We start from the raw sequence: 19,254 nt of genomic DNA on the forward strand, positions 1-19,254 counted from the left end.
AGCCTCAGGACATGAGGAGAAAAGACCACCGGTGTTGCATACAGCATGAACCAGAGAAATTGGGAAGTTTATACTTTTTTTTTTTTATGAATTACATCCCAAAGACTGACCTGTTTGGGTCTGTGTAAGGGGCTGGCTGCCCACCGCGGCCCGTCCTCACACCCGTGGGGGGCAGCACCGGGGGGGGGAGGGGGGGGGGGGGCACGTCTCTGCCCTGCCCGGGGCAGCCCCAACCCACCCCAGCCCCCGCGTTTCCCGCCAGTTTGTGGCTTTTCCCAGCTGCAACTCGCTGAGCAGAAAACAACGGCCCAGGGTGACAGGAACTGACAGAGGTCGCACACCAGCTGGAAAACAGCCGGCGAGGCGCCGGCCTCCAGCCCCCCCTTCCCGCTCAGGCTATTTTAAAGATAAAGCAGCATTATACCACCTCTGACTGCTGGCAAATATTTATTTTAGAGATGTAACTGCTGTTACCGCCTCCTCCCCGCCGCTCCTGAGGGCCTGCCTGTCACACCGTACCTCAGGGGCGCACGACACCGTCCCGCCAACCGCTGCCCGCCGGGCACCCCCCGGCACCACAGCCAACGCCCGCCCGCGGCGGTCCCGGGGGCCGGTGCACCCCCTGCCGCCGCCCGGGCCTCCGCCCTGCCCGCCGCCGGCCGCCGAGCCCGGGGACGGCCCCGAGGAGAGTTTCGGGGCGCCCGGCGGGGCCGCTGAGGCGAGGCACGGTTCCCGCCCCGCAGCGGGAGCCTGAGGGGCCGCCGCCGCGCCGCCCGGCCCCCCTTACCGTTACTTTCGACGGGGGTGGCTGCGCCCCGACGGCGCGCCCAGCGCGGGAGGCTCCCCCTTACCTGAGGCGGAGGAGCGGGAGCGGCAACGCCGAGCCGAGCCAGTCCCCAGGCCGCTGTTCGGTTGGCGGGAGCCGCCCCCCCGCCGGCACCTGGGGCGGCCCCGGGGGCGGAGCCGCGGCGGGGCAGGGGGGGCGGCGGCCGGTTGGGGCGGCGGGGCCGGAGCGCGGGAGCCCCGGCGGGGCCGGCGGGGGGTCCCGGCCGGGCGCGGCTCCGCTCCGCATGCCGCGGCCGGCGGGAGGCAGCGGGCGGCCCGACACCCCGGGGGCCCCGTCCTGGCGTTTGCCCCCCACCCCGCGCCCCGCTCCCGGGGCCACGGATCACCTCAGGCGTTCCCGGAGCCCCGGTGGCGGGAATGACGTCGCAGGTGCCGCCCTAACCTGCCGTCCTTGTCGCACTCTCCACACGGTCTGGAATTCACTTCATAGAACTGTTAACTCTGAAGTCTAGTGTCGGCTGTGGCAGCAGCAGGAACTACCGATGGGAGGGCTGAGGGTCGGGTCTGCTGCTGAGAGGACGAAAAACCTGAGGCGGCAGCTGTGATCTCCCCTGTGATCACAGGCTGAAGATCCTGTGACCTCCTCAGGTGGCTTGCCTGAAGGAGGACTCATGAAGAGGTTCCAGCAGAGTCTTTTGGCTTTAAAATCCTACAAACAGACCCCAAGCTCAAAGACAGAGACCTTGTTGTGGCCTGTCCCTTGGTGGGAAACCCAAACAGTTTTCTTTCGGAGGTGATTCCTCAGAGAAAGTGAACGAAATCACGGGTGTTTTAAACGTGTAACCACGGAGGTGCTTCCCAAACAGCCAGCAAAGATGGCAGTGCCTCCCCGATGCCAGCTGTAAACAAGTGCCAAAGCATAACAGGAAGGATCGTGATGGGCCCGGGGAGAAGGTGACTCCTGTGAGGGGAGGTCGGAGCAGGAGCCACCTGAAGGTTTCAGGGTTCCTGCCTCCTCTTCTCGACCAGCTAAGCAGCCCCCAGGGACCACCTCAGGGCTCTAAAACTGGGGGGTGCAGGCACCTCTGCAGCCTGCCGCGGCCCCCGGAGCTCCATTCCCTTCCCACCCAGCCCCGTCGTGGTGTGCTGTGCTGTTTGATGTGCAGCACTCTGATGCAGCTCAGACACTGCCCAAACAGGAGAGATCGCTCTGGCTCCTTGTAGAAGCTTTTTGCACATCTCATGATCTTCAGTAACCACCTTTGGATTGGCTTGAAGGTCAACCAGCCCTTGGACAAGCTTTAGCTTTGTAACAGTTCAGCCACTTTAAAGGAGTCTGCAAATTGCTTTTATTGCTACATTTTCCCCAGGGCAGTTGACTAGTTAACAATATCATCAAAATGTAGAAACTCAGAGAGCACGGTAGTGCTATATAACTAGCATCTAGCCAAGGTGTGCATTTTGGGAACAATCACAGGAGAGACACAGAGAAGCTTCGAGGAACACCTCACCGCAGATCAGAGATGCCATACAGCTTCTCCATTTTACTCATTATACTCCATTATACTCAAGCCAGAGCTATCTGCCAGGTGGCCCAGGGGACAATTCTACACAGCACTGGAGTGATTTTATAACCTCATCTAGAATGAAAATATTTATTTGCCATCAAGACCCCAACTAAAATTATTGCTATATAAGCCAGGCCCTGATTTAAGCTGTAAGCAAGGTGTCAGCTTTGTGTAGGCAACCTGACATAACTGACAGCATAACAAAACCCTGGACTCATTACAACAGTTATTTTAAAGACAGTCTAGCAAGCTTGACACCTACAAAAGTCTTTGTAGCTCCTTGCAGTGCTCTCATTGCTGTGGGAAATGTGATCCCTGCCTTTTCCAAAACCTGACTTCCACTCTACCCAACATGGTGTCTGTGGTGACGGTAATAACGCATGTCCCTCTGTCTGCTGACGCTCAATCTAGCAAACCATTGTGAGCCAACAGCCCTGTAAAGCACCAACATGGAAGGCAAGTGGTCATGGGCAGATACCTACACCTTTGATGCAGATGACACGTTATGACTTAGGGTCCCTTGAGCATCTGCTCAGTTATCACCTGATTTAACATCCCATGACTGCAGACACGAGCGCAGAGCCACTGTTCAGCCTACTTCCCAAAGGCTTTTCCAGATTTCATGCCATCCCTGAAATGCCACTGTTGATGCACAAGCCTTTTCTCAGTCAGGGCTAACCAAAAGAAGAAGGGGTGCCCCCAGGCAATTAGGAGACAGGGGAATTTGTAATGATTCTTTCTGTCTATCATTTTGTTTAGCCACATTCCTATAATTTATGGAGTCAATATTATTAGCTCTTCCAGTGTACTTCCCTTCCAGGACTTAACATTCCGGAGTTGCTCACACAACTTTCTGTGACAGAGCTCTGTATTATTTTAATTTATAGATGTGCAAATGAGGAAGCAGAAGAGAACTCCCACAAGCCCATGGAGGTGGAAGGGAAAGCAGATGTTATGCTTTATCTTGTTTTCTGATGTGTGGCTCTATCGCACTCTCTCACAGCAGTTATGCAAGCACATTTATCAAGCACGGCATGCATACTCCACTATGTTTCTAGTTCAAAATACTGCATCCTCACACAGTACAATTGATCTAAGGCAACAATTTTCATCTCTTCAGTTCCCACTTTTCTAAAAACACTATTTTATTGATTATTTATTACTAAAGCAAGAGCAGCACCAAAGCACCTAAATCAAGGGTGATGGTCTGCTGTGTGCGATGCTGTAAGGAGTAATATTATTGATCATGAGTCTAAGAGAGTCATCGTCTAAGCTAGTGGTAGGCATTGGGCACACACCGACAAAACTGTATCCCAAAGAAGCACAGTTTGCACACAAAGCAGCAGTTTTGGCTTATTACCAGCTGTTGTCCATGGAAACTAGGTGAAAACACGGCAACTGCAAGGGGGAAACAAAATTCTCCTTATTTGAATAGGTAGCATTCACCCAGGTGCTTCTTCACTTCAGCGTGCAATAAACAGCATGTATGCCCCATGCTGTGTCCCCAAGACATGTGTGAATTTCATTCTCTTTAACAGGGCTAACGCACCAAAATCCTTACAAATGGGATTTTGAAAACTGTTCATAATATTAGAAATAGCAAAATAAAGTGACAGCCAGATTTGACCGTGCTGCCAATGCATCTTCTTTTATGCACAGCATATTGTGTTGTGTCCTGAAACACACTCAGAAAGCGGGGAGGACATCTGCAGTTCTTATCAATTCATATTTCTGCAGCATATCTACCTACACCACGCTGTGCATGTGCAAAATGGTCCAAAAAAACGAGTGTATACCAACAAATGATCTCTAATGATCTAATTCAGTCCAGACTGTTCTGCCCCTTCAGCCTTGCTGTGGCTCCTCACGTAGCTGCTGTCAGCTTTCACTCCCTTACCCTGGCTTGGGTGGCAGCAATGGGATCATGCCCTTTTGAGAAGGAGGAAACTCTAGGAAGTTGTCTCCCCTTCATCCCCCACATCATGCCGGGGAGATGGGAAATGGAGAACAAGACACCTGCGCTGGTTGGAGGAAAGCAGACCATGGGAGCAGCTCAGAAATGCTCGATTGTTTTTACAGCATGCACCCACCCGGTGATCCCATGCCTGGGATGTACCCTGCCCGCTGCCCACACCAAGCTTGGTGGGCTGCTCTGCCCCATCCTGGGAGGAGTTCCAGCACAGCATGGCGTGTAACAGCCTCTCTGGGTGTTCTCAGCCAGAACCTGGAATGCCATGAGCACAGGTCAGCCAGTCCCTGCTTCCAGCATAGTTGTGAACAGAGAAGTTTGGGGTCTCTTTTTTTTTTTTTTTTTTTTTTTTTGGTCACTAATCAAGGGACCTACTATAGATTCAGCCATTACAAAATTGTACATTTTTCACAGCTTGGAGAGGATCACTCAAATCTTGGACCCTGTCCCCAATGCCTGTGACAGGCCAGAGGAACTGGCTGGCACCTGTCAGTGGAGATTCCCGCTCCTTGGGGCAGGCTGAGGTGGTGGCACCGGGCTGGCGCTGCCGGAGTGAATCACCACCTCCCACAGGAGTGGTGCTCCCCACACAATGAGAGGCCTGGGAACTCTGTGCAGCCACTCCTTACGCTAGGCAAACTTTGAAAGGAAAAGCAAACTAAAAGCAGTTTAGTCAAATAAACTGCTTAACAAATTGGCACCTGTATCTTGGAGGAAGAAAGGGGGATTGGATTAACATGCCTGATAGTTTTGAGACAAAATGACTTTTACCACTTCAACAGACCTTCACGACCGTTTCGGGGCTCCCTCCAGGCAGCAAGCCCCCCTCTCCAGTCAGCCCTAAAGACAACTTCCACAACTGTCTGGAAGTGGGGTGCAGTCTTCTAGATAAACTTCAACCTTTGGCTTTGCTTTGTTTGAGGTGAGCGTGGACTTGCAGTGAAGTTCTCCTTTTTATCCTGTGCCCTGAACAGAGTTCTGCTTGGTGTCATTCCACCTTTATTGCTTCCTGAACCTCCATCCTCAGGTCTCAAGTTTTGATCCACCTATAGCCATGCTTGTCGAGGAACAGCCCTGGAGTGGTTCTCCTGGTTGGGCAAACCCAATCAGGCATAATACTGGGTCAGCTGCAGATAAATATCACAGCATAATGCAAATGCAAATGCCTCTCCTCTTGCCAAAAGTTAAGGAAAGTTTCATCACCTCCGTGGATATACGACCTTGCATTCATGCGGGTTTAATAATACCTCACTTCAGAGGTATCTGTTACACAAGCTGTAAGTGAAGGCAATGAATGAAGCTCACTAGCAGTTTGACACAGGCTAGATACGATGGCAGGCAAACAGCCACGGGGACAAAAGCGCATTTGAAGTAAATGACTACTAAACTCAGCATGCCAGGATGATGGGCGGGCCACCCTGGCCACGCTGGCGTTCTTGGTTGTTGCACGTTTGTTCCCTGCTGCTAAGCACGGCAAAGGAAAGGTTTCCCGTGTCTCTAGCTGACACTTCCTTAAAGCCTGCTCAGCCCCAGGTGCACAAAGCAACCTCTGCTCCCAGGCTGCCAGATGGCTAGCTGCAATCCAGTCACTCTTTAATTAACTTTGGGGTTTTTTTTTCCCTCTGTGGGTTGTGTCTGGGAGAAAGAGCGCTGACAGCATGTTTGTTTACATGAGGTTGATTTGGCCTGGCAGCTCCCCGGGTCTATACTAAGAAATCTGAAGTGTCTTTGGGTTTTGTTATCACCACAAGCGGAGCAGAAGCTAAGTATCCAAAGGGATTGCATCCAAAGAAGTTACGTAAGTATGCAGGTTTACTGCAAGTCATACGCAGATGGGCAACACACAGAACAAACTGATGGGGGCAAACTAATCTGAGGCCTTGGTTACTGTGCACAGTTGAGCTGCTGCGGTGTATAATTAACTTTAAATGCAACTACAACACACACTGACCTGTAAGCAGCAATTCTAAACCCAGTGGAGCTGCTTGTGTGCATAAAGTTACACAACACAGACAAAGCAACCATTGGATGGAAGGTTCAAGATGTATCTCTCTGCACAGAGGAAAATGCCAACCTGCAGTATCACCTAATCTAGATTAAAAAGGAGAAGAGCATAAAAGATTCTGCATTAGCAACTAAAATGCCCAGGTGTAAAACTAACTGGTAGAAAAATATTTAAGTAACAGATCAAAAGTAAGTTTAGCCTGCAATCCAGAGAGGTGAAACAGCTTTCACACTTGTTAACTAGCTGCCCCTGGCAATCAAGCTGTGGCAGCATTTATGTCGTACTCTATCAAGACCCCAGCTAAATGCCAAGCAGGCTAGCAGGTGCCAAGCTCCATCTTGCTGCAGAGGACAAAAGCATAATCTAGAAAAAAGCAAGTAGAAGGGAGGGTGGGGAACCTGTACCAGCTCACCATGTCTGAATATAGAGGGTAGGAAGAATTAGAGAGAAAGGAGGCAGGCAGATAACAAAGTAAAAAGGATCACGGAGTATTTTTTTCCTTTGGAAGTAGCAAGTCTGGAAGGCATAAAGTGCTGAAGGAAAGGAGATGCATGATAGAAGAGGTGAGGGAGAGTAAATTTTTGAGGATGGTCGCGCATTGCCCACATCCGTCACTGAAGGGAGATGTCTGTAGATGAAGAACTTTTAAAAAATTACTTTGAGGCTGTGTTGCTTCTGACATCAGAGCGTTTTGCAAAGAAAGGGACAAACAATGTACATCTTACAGGCTGTAATTTCACTGCAAAGACAAAGGCAGAGCTGCTGCAAAAGCGTGCCTGGGAAGTCACAGAGATGCACTCTGCTATTTGGCATGAGAGATTTTTTTTTTTTAATTATTTGTTGAATCATATCCCAAATGAACAAGCAGAGTCCTCCCCCTGGTGGCAAGTAAAAAAGAGACACAGCAATGATTTTTTATAGTCGTGTCAATCTGAGGTTATAAATGAAATAAGAAGCATCAGACAGGACCTAATTTTTATTAAGTCAAGTGATACAGCTGGGGAAAAAAAAGACAGTTTTGCAAAACACAAATCCTTTTTCAGGACTTACATAGAATTATTTCCTTTGAAGGCTGATACAACTTGAGAATAGTCGCCGAGTTCAATTTCATTGTTAATTTTGCAAGAGAAGCCGAGGATAAAACCTGTAGATAACATTTAGTAGCTGAGCAGGGTAATAGTAATGTGCAATAATTCCATTATTTCCACTGAGTCCTTGTCTTTTAGTGCCCAACTGAGTTTTGGTGTCAAAAATCCCGTAAAGGCAGACTGGTCTGGAAAGTAAAATTTATAATGCTATTGAACAGTAAAAACAGACTCAGTAGACAAGTTGGGTTTATTGCACACAACAATTTTCCCTACCTAATGTCCTCAGATAGCTCCTCAAAAATTATCTGTAGAAAATGATCTCTGTGTTGGTTATGGGAAGTTATGACAAGTGCCTTTGGACAGGATTTTTTTGCTTTAAATGACTAGTTTGGTGGACAAGGGGAGAGCAGTAGGTGATGTTTGTTTTGGCTTTACTAAGGCTTTCAACACTATCTCCCATAGCATCCTCATAGACAAACTGATGAAATACAACTTAAATAAATGGGCAGTGAGGTGGATGGAAAACTGACAGAACTGCTGGGCTGAAAAGGGCTCATCGCTAGTGGAGAACCCTTGGGGTTGATAATTCAACATCTTCATTAACAGCCTGGATGAACGGACAAGACTCCACCCTCAGCAAACTGGCAGATGATACAAAACTGGGGAGAGCAGATTATAACCAGACAGTTGTCCTGCCATTCAGAAGGACCTCAACAGGCTGGAGAAATGGGGAGAGAGGGTTGTCAGGAAGTTCAGGAAAGGGAAATGCAGAGTCTTTCACCTGGGGAGGAATAACCTGTGCACCCGTACAGGCTGGTGGCTGACAGTCTGGAAAGCAGCTTTGCAGAGGACAGTGTTGGAGTTTGTGGAGAACAAGTTGACCATGAACCAGCAATGCACCCTTGTGGCAAAGGCGCCAAACAGCTCCCTGGGCTGCATTAGGAAAAGCGTTTCCAGCAGGTCACAAGAGGTGATTTTTTTCCTCCTCTATTTTTCTTTTCAGTTCCAGTAGATAAACACTAGGTATTACCCTGCCCTCAACTGTATAGGTAGTATAAAAATGGCTGAATTTTAATTACAGGGAAAACCAGCTGTTGTCTTTTTAATTATAAAAAGGAGAAAAACCTTCTTCAGCTGTGACATTCAATATTAATAACCACTGCAACATAAACAAAAATATATTCCCCCCATCCTTAAGAATGGGAAGCTATGCCCTTTACCAAAAAACACTGTCTGCATGCTTATGTTTAAAAAGGTTTAATTTTTCACCCTGGTACAAAAATACAGTACAATGTGATGGCAAGGCATTCGCCAAAAAACATTCAAAGAATACAAGGGGAATCCCCGTAAAGCTTCAACATAACCCACCCTCACTTGATAAAACAATCAAAAGGTGAGTGCGTAAGGAAAAAGTTAAATTGCTGCCCAAAGGCAAATGAAGATGAATCACACACAGTTTTACACAAAAATATGTTTGCAGAGCTAATAATTTCACATGCTACTTGGACATTCATGAAATTTATCCTACTTGGCTTAGTGACTGAATTCATGGTTTGGGATGTCTAGAAAACACCTGGCCCAGGAACATGCCCCATTCATAGGAATCCCCAGTAAAAACAATGGGATCACATAATACTAGTGAGAAAAGAGGAATCCAACCCTGATTAAGCATCAAAATGTTGGCTACTTCTAGTTATTCCAATCACACTGTTTGTCCTCAAATGTTTTGCCCTACACACCTCCCTTTTAACACCAAATATTAGTGGTTGCTCAAACACACAGTGTGATGTGTTTTCACATTACCTAGTTGCAAATAACCATCACAGTACACACTGCCAGGCAGAGGAGGAGATAACACTAACTGATGCATGTGTGCGAACTCCAAACAGGGTTTAACCTAACATTGTTGACAGGACAATTATGTCCCCTCAGTGCATCTACATTCTCGGTCTGTTTAATCATTTCCTTTTAGAGTTTTGAAGTCATGGAAAAGCATCATTCAGTGTATTCATTATAGTTCGTCTCCCAGGTGCTTTTGTTTGAAAGCATCACCCGTTAGCTTCTCCTGGGCCTCCTTCATCCCTTGGACAACTGAAAGATTAGACAGAGAGATATCAAATATTAATCTTAAGATGAAAACATCATGATGAACTGGTGATGAAAGTGTTTTAAAACAATACAGTTACAGCATGTAGATCAACAAATTAACCTGTGGGGAAAAGAAACCAGTCCTGTACCCTTTTCCCAACTATCTGTAGCTGGATCATGCAAATTGCATGATTTTCCATGCCACAGCTGGAGACAAAGTTTAGGTCCTATAGACATTATAGTAGGTATTGAGGTGAATCATGATTCTGAATATGGTTCCTCAAGGCATAAAAGAACCTCTCACTCACATTGTATCTAACAGCCCTCAGTTATGCTGTAAAGTATCAGAGTTTCATCTCACTAAAAATGCACTTCAAACTACTTTGCATGTACCTTGATCAGCATTGGTATAGAAATACTTGTAGCTGGGGTTTCCCTTCTCATTTATGATTTCTGGGTGGACTTTTCCACTGGGGTCTACAAAACAAGAAAACAAATAGGATATTTAGGTGGCAACAACAGCAACACAGCCCTGTGAGTGAATACAACAGCTGTGGATCCCTTACCCATGAAAAGGATTCTGGGAATGTAACCTCCATCAGGACTAAAGGCTTCATCCTTTGGCTCTTCATCATCCTACCAAACCAAGGCAGAAGAGAGGGGACATACTAGCAAGATATCACAGCACTCGTTTTAAAGAAACAAGCTATTGCCTTTAGATTCCATTTACCCTGAGCAATTTACATCTTGAAGAGATGCTAGGTAATTGCAGCATCTTCCCCTCTCAAAGGAAAGAAAATTATTTTTACCTAAGCAAGCATCATTTGTGAAAATAACAGTATTTTTTTCTGTTCTGTCGATTTGCATTAAATGCTCCACTTTGGTGTAGGAATGTCTGATAAGTTATCAGAGCATGAATATAAATTCCTTTATTGTGGCAACAGAATGACACAAGGTACAAACTGTTAAAGAGACAATGGCAAAGAGCCAGGTTTATAAACACAATTAAAATAAACAGACTAAAGAAAATTCTTTTTAAAACAATCAGCTATATCAATCAATCCTGACTACCTATGCAGGAATGCAGGATTTCGGATGTACACAAAACAGGATGCAACCAGTTAAGTAAGACTCCAAATGTTTAATGGCTAGGCAGTAACATAGATACAAATCACAGGGCAGCCTACCTCCAGGTTGACCATAATGAAATTATGGGCAAGTTCAGAGATCTCCTTGGATTCAGCAAACTTCGGCTTTAAAGCTAAATAGGGGGGCGGGGAGAAAAAAAAGAGGTGTGTAAAGACAGTGGAAAAGATTTCAGGTTTTCAGGTCATCATCAAAATCTCAACTTCTTTCCTCCCTCTGGAGAGCTGGTACTTTTTGATAAGCAGTGAGTAAATGGAATATATGTACCAAACTGTTCAAGCCAAGCTCAGAACATTAAAGAACTGAAGCAATCCTTGCTGGGCAGCCATGATGAAGCCTGGCCAAGGCACATGCAGTCACATTTGAACAGAAGCAAAAAGCTTGCTGCAAACCACTGTTCTCACCCAAGTAACTCATCCTTGCAGCTTAACCCTTACCCCAGCTTGTTTGTTTGCAATACTGAAAGAGACAAAGCCTCACCTTCAAAGAACCACCAGCTGAAAGTAAGGCAATTTACACTTAATTCTCAAAGACCATTCATTCTGTTCCATGTTTTATAGCCAAGCATCACAGCTGTTATTTTGCCATCATTTAGGCATGGCTGGCTTTTGGCATGGTTACATGATTTGTATACAAAAGTTCATTAGAAATTTCAGCAAGCTCTAGTATTAAATACACTTACCTTTGCAAGCTCCACACCAAGACTTGTGGATGATAACCATAAGAGGCAAACCACTAAAAAGAGAAAGAAAATTGTCAAAGAAAGCTTACACTTCAGTCTCTAAACCTAGTTCTATCACATGTACGTTTTAACAGTCAAAACTTCTACAAAGGCTAAATGCAACAGCAAATGAGAGATGTAAAGAGATTCTGCTGTGTTCTAAGGTTGTCTTGCAAAAAGTTTTCCCGATTTTAAAATATGTATAATAATAATTTATTATAACTGTTTGTGTAGAAGATACTTTCTCTTTGGAAGATTTGCTCTCACTAGTTTAGATTTGCTCAGATACGCAACCGGTTATGTGCTTTTTTACTGGAAATGCTTAGAGACACCAGCTGCTTGAGAGATCTCAGGATGGATTTTTGTGGCTGCTACAGGCAATCCAGTGAATGACAATCATGTAACTGCCCCTCTCCCCATTACAGTCTGTACGCATCGGTCACCTCCTGTGATAAGACCCTCTACTGAGCAATAATCGAACACAGTACCCTAGCAAACCCTCTAGCTGCCCAGCTAGCTTCCTACACGTTGGTATGCTTGTACAGATCTGTGACAAATGGGACAAGTGCCAGGATGAAGAAGGAGCAGGGGGCCTGCGTGGAACTGTAGCCTAAATAAATGCAAAAGGACCAAATTTATTTTTTATTATTCTCTCTCTCTTCCCAAATAATTCACTTGACCTTTACTACCTACGCTACCCAAAGGTTGTTTCCATTGCCCTGATTTGTTTCATTTAACTCTGTTCTTCAAAAATCCCTTTAGCATTTCACCTTCTGACAAAGTCAAGCTTACCAGGTTCAGTAGCTCGACGTCTCTTTATAATCTATTCAGGCTGCACTATGCAACAAGACAAAGGGGCCTTGAAGACACTATAAATTTCATGTATTTCCTGTTGTTAGCGCTGCTGATGCAATTAATCCACCACTTCACTGCTCCTGACTTTTCCACCAATTTCACCTTTCTAACAAGAAAAGTGATACAACTACGGGTGAGTTTTGTTGCTATTGAGCAAACCCAGGTAGTACAATGCTTACCTCCACACTTCCCTCACCCCAAAGTCCTTACTAACACTTTCATTGTTTCTACCATCCAGCAGCTGAACTGGTGAATGCTGACTAAGGCAATAAACTAAGAAAAAGCAATCAGGAATCTCATCTCTTTTCTCTTCCTAATAAATAATATCCAAGGGAAGCTGGTAATAATGCTATAGCTTCCAGAACAGAAAGAACAGCCTCCAAGCAGGTGAAGGAAAGGAAGGAACCCAGAGAGAACATACTATATGGATACTTTTTTCAGGATATGCCAAGCAAAGCAAACCGTAAACTTTCTGCTATTGTATAAACTGTTACCATACTAGTGGTTAAAGTACAATTCTCACACACAGAAATTACAAACGCCTACGCACATAGCAGCAACTAAATCAATTACTAGCAGAACTGATGTACCGAGTTTTTCTTTAACTGTAGATAGATATGAAAGGAAATCTCTCCGTAGCAGCATTCAGTTATGGCCTTCAGAGCCAGGAAAGGGTGGAGAGGAAGCCATTAACAACATACAGTAGTTCTTAACCACTACCATCTTTACATAGGATTCTGTTTGCAGTGAGGAGGAAGAATACACATTTCCCTAGCAAAGCTTGTATTGCATCAGTGTCCTCTCCCTGATGATGAAAACACACTTTTTTTATATAGTTTCCATATGGTCCAACATGATTTTGCCTCTTTCTTGAGGAGAGGCTGATTTAAGGCTGGAAAATACATTGTTCCTATCATGAAGGGTCAGTGTTTCAGTCAGAAAAGTTCACATGTCTGGTAATGGATACTGCAATACAATTTTTTTTAAAGTTAAGATAAATTTTCAAAGCAGGTTTTAAATGGAAGCACTCAGAGACTTGAAATACCAACTCTTAGGGAGAACTCACAGAAGTTTAAGATACTGAATGTGTTTTCTCAGCTTTATTCTCTTCACTTTGACTGGCAAAGGAAACTTACTTACATCAAAACATTTTTGTAGTAATTTCTCAGTTCTGCAATGCGTAAGTCCACCTAGCAGCTGGTATGTCAGATGAACAGCCACCGTAACCGAAGTAACCCTTCCTGCCCCACTTCACCCGGGGGGCATGACACATACAAAAAGCCACCGTTTAGTAAAATGAGGGATGAAGAACCCACCAGAAAGTGAAAAGTTTATATAAGCTATACATGGGGTATAGCAAAGACTGAAATTCTTTGAAACTAAGCGCAAAACTAAGTTACCCTTCACAGCTGGTACAAACTTATGGGAGAGTTCCACCCAGAACAGACACTGTCATTTTAGCTCATTTTTCCTATGAGAACACTCATTCTTATACAATTGGTGGTTTTAAAGGTGTTTAATGATGAACTTGTAGAGAAAAGACATAGCAAATTATCTCAATAAAATAGTCCTGCAGGTAAGTTAAGACTTTACTCCATTTAAGGCACACACTTTATTATTAAACTTGAAACAGAGAAACTTAAGTTTGCTAAGCCAGCACCCTTCTTAGTACAGAGTTTGCAAATCTATCTCTTGGCTTCAGTTTGAGTTCCTGAAACGGTTGCATCCCAAAAATACAGCCTGTTCCAGTTCTGGACTTGAAGTCTCTTCTGCAGTTTGACATGATCTGGAGACAGCCTTGGAAAAAATCTTCTTGTTCGAGACATACACATGCCTTTTCCCTGCAGTCACCACCCTCTGGGCTTTCATGTTCAGACACCATTTGATTACTGGGAATTATGCCTCCATAGGAGGCTTGACTTGCTTGGGGATGCAACGGCAGCCTACTCCTTTCTGAAAGATGCAAGTGGGCAGAACGTTGGGGTGGGGAAACAGCATCACTACAGGCCCTCTTAGCACTGCAGCTCGCTCAGCTGCTGCAGGGACACGGCATCCATCTTCCCAGAGCTGCTGCTGCCACATGGTCCGACACGCAGGATGCCGGATGTCCACGCTGTGGCTGGAAGGGATGTCCTTGCTGGTGCGAGTACTTTGGTAGCGGACCAGGGCCACTGCTGTGCGTGGCACAGGTGACAGCTCACTGGATGCTGCGGCTCAGGTACTGCAGGAACATGCTGGCCAGCTGGGGCAAGTTTTCGTCGCTGGGCTGCATCTTGGTGTAGCTGATGAACTGCCTCCGCAGGCGGCTCAGCTCGGCCACGCTCACCGGCCGGCTCAGCACCAGCCCCTCGGTGACGCCGGGGACCCGGATCACCTCCCCGGGCTGCGCCCCGCTCCGCTGGGCGGCCACGACGGCGGCCAGCACCTCCTGGGTGGCTCGGTCGAGCTGGTGGAGGAAGCCGCTGGACTGGAGGGGCTGCGGGCGGGTGGCGCGGTGCGGCGGCGGCGGGGCGCTCTCGAACAGGGCGGCGCGGATGTCGGCCAGCGGCAGCGGCTCCTCCCCGTGCACCGTGAAGAGCGGCCGGTCCCAGCGGTTGCGCGGGTCGGGGGCCTCGAAGGGCGGCTGGCCGTGCCCGCCCGGGCCGCCGGCGCAGTGCAGCAGGCAGCGCGCCGTGCCCGCCTGCCGCGCCGCGCAGTACAGCTCGTAGCGGATGCTCCGCAGCTCGTTGCCCGCGTCCACGATCACCACGTCCCGCCGGCTCAGCCGCCGCTCTACCTCGGCCCGCAGCGCCGCCCGGCCGCCCTCCGCCTCGGCCACGACGTGCGCCGGCCGCTCCGGGCCGCCCAGCGCCGCCTGCAGCTCCGCGGCCCGCCGGCTCTTGCCGCTGCCCGGCCGCCCGCACAGCACCACCAGCGGCATCCTCCGGCCCGCCGCCGCCCTGACCCGGATGGGGACGGCGACTGCTTCCGCTCGGGTCACACAGACACACACACAGACACAGACAGACAGACGGAGACACACACACACACGGGGTCGCCGGGCAACCGCGGTCTGCGCCGGAGCCGCCGCGGGGCCGCGGGCTGGCGTGGGGAGCCCCTCGGTGATGCCAGAAAATATAGTGAAAAGCCTAAAACTGTGCAGGCAGGAGCTGCACCGAAAACGGGAACCATCAGCAGGCAGGAGCCGTGCTGCGAGAGATGGTCTGGGGCTCGGCCCACTGCCCTCCAAAAGGGACAATTAGCACAGATGCAGATGCGCTCCACAGGAATGTAAATCAGTAGCCTTCTGACTAGGACGTGCTAATTGCTAAAAGAAATACTACCGAAGTGATGAGATTCAAGGGCACTAGGATAAAATAATTGTGGTAATGGGAGATCACGACCTCCTACTCAAATAGCTCCCCCCCTCCCGAGAGTGAATCTCCCGCTCCGGGAGCATGCGCGTCGTCGGATCCCCACCGGGAACAGATGAACGAGGTGTCTCCAGCATCTCCCACACACCCAGGCTGTACAGAACAGAAACCTACATCTTAAGACTTCCCAGACCACTAGCTCTGATGCATCTCACTTGATGCAGAACCGCTCATTTTGTGCAATTTTTCATCTCCTGACCTCAGGTCAGACTTCGAACCAAAATTCACTTTAGGTTTAGCTTTCCTTCACTCCTGGCGGTTTCTCCTAATCCTTCAACTCAGTAATGCTCCAGTGAGTGCTGCCGAGCTCACAGCATGGAGCAGGTCTGTGCTTCCCGCAGGGAAAGGAGCGGGCACACATGACGCCCAGCCTTGCTGCAGCGCCTTTCTGAGCAGAAGCACTCATCCTTGCCTAACCCCAGAGCTCGCCATCTAAAATACCCAGTTATGAAAACCTGGAAGACTTCTGAACTGTACCATCTGGGTTCATTCGGTGTCTACACCAGAGCACAGAACTCGCCAGATGGATCAGTCTGAGAGCAGAATTCAAACAGCAAACCTGGAAGGCATAATGAATTTCCACTCATGTCTGCATTGTCAGATCTAGGTTATAAATTTAAAAGTACAAGTAGAACTTACAAGCATATAATTTTCCTTCTGACATTTTAACAAGAAACAGAAGAAATTCTGAGGAAATAAATGTGTCCAAATGTAGTTTTTTCACCTTTTCATCGAGACAGCATTCTTAACCCAGAAAAGGTTCTACTAAACAACTTAGCAGTCCACCAGAGTTTGAAACTTTGACGCTTTTTCTGCAGAGGGTAACAAAATAACTCTCATCTCACACTGAGGCGTCATCTGAATTTTGATGGCACATTGAATTTTACCAAAGGTATTAGCACTGAGCTCAAGGGGATCAAGTACTCCTTAAACATGCATTTGTGGGTTTGAGAACCACATCTTTCTTTGCTGTGATAAATATTATTTTCTTCTCATTTCAAAGACGTGCTAGGACTTCAGTCATTTAATTAGACTGCAGTGGTGCCTCAGCAAAGTTAACAAAACACTGTTTTCTCTCCAATAAGCGACAGGGATCAACAGTCTCCTAAACCACCCTCATGTTTGTTAATAATTACTATTTTCTGTGGTGAAATTCAGGATTGATGCAGTTTTTGTGAACGTTTTTAAAGACGTTTTTCTGTATTTATAACTGGCTAACATACCTGGCTGCTGCCTCTTTCTTCCCATCTTCTAGCGTTCGCCAATGAATATGATCTCCAAAACCTGCCAGAGAGAAGGGTTTATAAACGCTGTGTGTTTTAACATGTCATTAACAGACGAGAACGGTCCAACCCTTAAGAATATTTTCAACTCATTTTATGTTCTTTTTTTAAAGCCAACTATAATCCCCAGTCCTGGAAAGACTTCTGCAAATACTTACAACCTACAGAGTCTTATGAGGAATCCCACTGAAATTAATTAACAAAAAACATACCACAATCATGAATATTTTACATATATGGTAATGACACCAAAATCCCCCAAGCAGAGATTAAAATTGATGGGCCTTCTGATTACTCCCTATTCTTTTTTAATCTGTGAACATTTACCAACAGATTAATGACCAACATGTCAGCATTTGGCTTCCTAAATCCCACTGTATGTGAACTGAAGTGAAACTTAAAAATTCCTAGGCCAACATACGATCATTAATTGCTCTACAACTATGATGCTAAGTATTACTGCTGATGATAATAACATCAAAGAGTGAGAAAGAATGCCACTACAGATTTCTGAATGTTACAGTGACTGAACAACAGAGGCAATATTTTATCCCACGTCCAGACAACAAGTCTTGTTATGTCAGTTGCGAGCATAGGTTTATCAGCTGCAAAGCAGGGGCTGCCAGGTTTTTTGACCCTGTGGCCAACACAGCACATGGCCGAAAGGCACACGGAGAGCTGAGACACAGGGGATCCAGGAATTGTTTGTAGGGGAGCACCCCTGCAAGAGCTCCTCAGAGGTCTCATGGCTCCAGTAACGCCGGGATGACCAAACAGCAGCCTCAGCTTGCCCCTTCCCATCACTGAGGGTTTGAATTAGTCAGCAACCCCCAGTACCCAGGGTGCTGAGGGGGGCAGATGTTGGGGGCTACACGGGGGTCAGGAGCCACAGATTTCCGACTGCTGACACAGGGGAAAGTGGACACTGTCCCCAGCAGACAGCTATGGCAAAGCAGCCAGAGAAAGCCAAAAAACATGGTCAGCAAAACCTTGTGGCATCTTAGACCAGCATCTGAGAGGTTTGAACAGTTGGCACAGTATTTTTATTACCTTATCTTCCGTCCTGATACTAACAACTGTGAACACAGACGATGTAATACATCAAATACTTAGTTGTGCTAGCGGTAAGATGGGAATGCCCCATCCATGTGCAATCTCACACACGTACCCGCTGCAGAGGCAGCGTCAGACAGGGCTGCGTGTGTACCGGCTGCATGTAGCAGAGCAAAAAAACAGTTGGGTTAGCATAAACCACGTTTACTCAGAATTATTGACAGGTCAGCTATTCCATTTGAAGCCCAACACGTTGAAACAGCTGTTCTAGCGAGGAAACACCTTCTGAAAGCTTGTTTTCAAACCGAAACCCACTTTGTGACAAGCTTCAGTTTTAAAAGCTTTACAGGATGCATTACGGAGTGTTTCCTTTGAATGAAAGTCATCTGAGGAACTAACTGTTAAGACAAAAGGGGGGTGACGGAGGTCCCCACCACGAAGCTTTGCTGTCATTGCCCGCACGGCGTTACCACCAGCCCTGCAGGGAGATGTCTCCCTAAGGCAGGCTACAGCCGCCCCCGGGGCCGGACCAGGATGCCAGGCACGGCATCACCCGGGGAGGCCCGGGCCAGCCCGGGAGAGCCGGGGAGCGGCGCTGAGGGAGCGGGAGGCCGAGGCGGGCGGGAAGGGGAGCGGGAAGCGCCATCCGCCGCCTGCCCGGGCTGCCCGGGCCCCGCAGCACCTGCCGGGCGGGGGGGCACCGAAGCGCTGCGCCCTCCCGCCCGGGCCTTCGCCACGTAAAGGCGGGGTCCCTCGCAAGGGGAACTCTCGGGGTTCGGCCGGGACGGCAAAGGCTGCTCACAGCCCCCTCGTCTTTACAGTCAGACGCAGCCGGCGGCCCCCCGAAGCGCGGCGGCAGGGCCCGGTCCCCCGCCCCGCGCCCCCCCGGCCCCACCGCGGCGGTGACCGAAGCCGAGAGGAGAAGCCCGAGGAAACGCTTTCCTGACCCTTTCCGAGCCCCTCGGCGGCGCAGGCGGCGCGGCCCGCCAGCACCAGGCACAGGCAGAAGACGGAGGCTGCCGCGGGCTGAGCCTTCATGGTGTCGGCGCGGGCAGCGGCGGCGCCCCGGCTGCGGCCCCCAAACCTCCGAGACGGGACCGGACCCGCTCCGGTGAGCTTTTTTTTTTTTTTTTTTTTCCTTTCTTTCTTTTTCTTTTCCTTCTTTTTTTTTTTTTTTTAAAGCCCAGGAAGTGATGTGCGGCGGATGTGGGCGGTGCGCCGCCCTCGCCGCTCGGGTGCCGGGGGAGGGAGCGGGCTGCGGGGCCGCCCCGTGCCCCGC

General features: G+C 48.1%; 3 protein-coding genes across 7 annotated transcripts in view; all 3 read right to left on the reverse strand.

Annotated features, from left to right (window-relative positions):
* The window catches only part of RAB3B (RAB3B, member RAS oncogene family), a 58,475-nt gene extending 57,154 nt beyond the window's left edge, over positions 1–1,321 (reverse strand). The window contains exon 1 of one of the 5 annotated variants that reach the window (XM_055724601.1): positions 1,229–1,321. The gene's annotated coding sequence lies outside the window, so the exon portion shown is untranslated. Of the gene's footprint in view, positions 1–787; positions 963–1,172 lie in introns of those variants that run through there. The other 4 variants (XM_055724600.1, XM_055724598.1, XM_055724599.1 and 1 more) reach the window with 4 other exon arrangements.
* Positions 1,322–7,286: 5,965 nt separating this feature from the next.
* TXNDC12 (thioredoxin domain containing 12) lies at positions 7,287–19,160 on the reverse strand. The gene is made up of 7 exons (XM_055724277.1): positions 18,923–19,160; positions 16,863–16,923; positions 11,333–11,385; positions 10,692–10,765; positions 10,071–10,140; positions 9,898–9,981; positions 7,287–9,507 (listed from the first exon to the last, which is right to left on the reverse strand). The coding sequence occupies exons 1-7, from the start codon at positions 19,011–19,013 to the stop codon at positions 9,428–9,430; spliced, it is 513 nt and encodes a 170-aa protein (XP_055580252.1). The 5' UTR covers positions 19,014–19,160; the 3' UTR covers positions 7,287–9,427.
* Positions 13,728–16,856, reverse strand: KTI12 (KTI12 chromatin associated homolog). Its single transcript, XM_055724276.1, has one exon. The coding sequence runs from the start codon at positions 15,144–15,146 to the stop codon at positions 14,424–14,426; it is 723 nt and encodes a 240-aa protein (XP_055580251.1). The 5' UTR covers positions 15,147–16,856; the 3' UTR covers positions 13,728–14,423.
* Positions 19,161–19,254: the final 94 nt, after the last annotated feature.

The sequence above is a fragment of the Falco cherrug genome, chromosome 12, assembly GCF_023634085.1.
Source record: "Falco cherrug isolate bFalChe1 chromosome 12, bFalChe1.pri, whole genome shotgun sequence".
Taxonomy (NCBI): Eukaryota; Metazoa; Chordata; class Aves; order Falconiformes; family Falconidae; genus Falco; species Falco cherrug.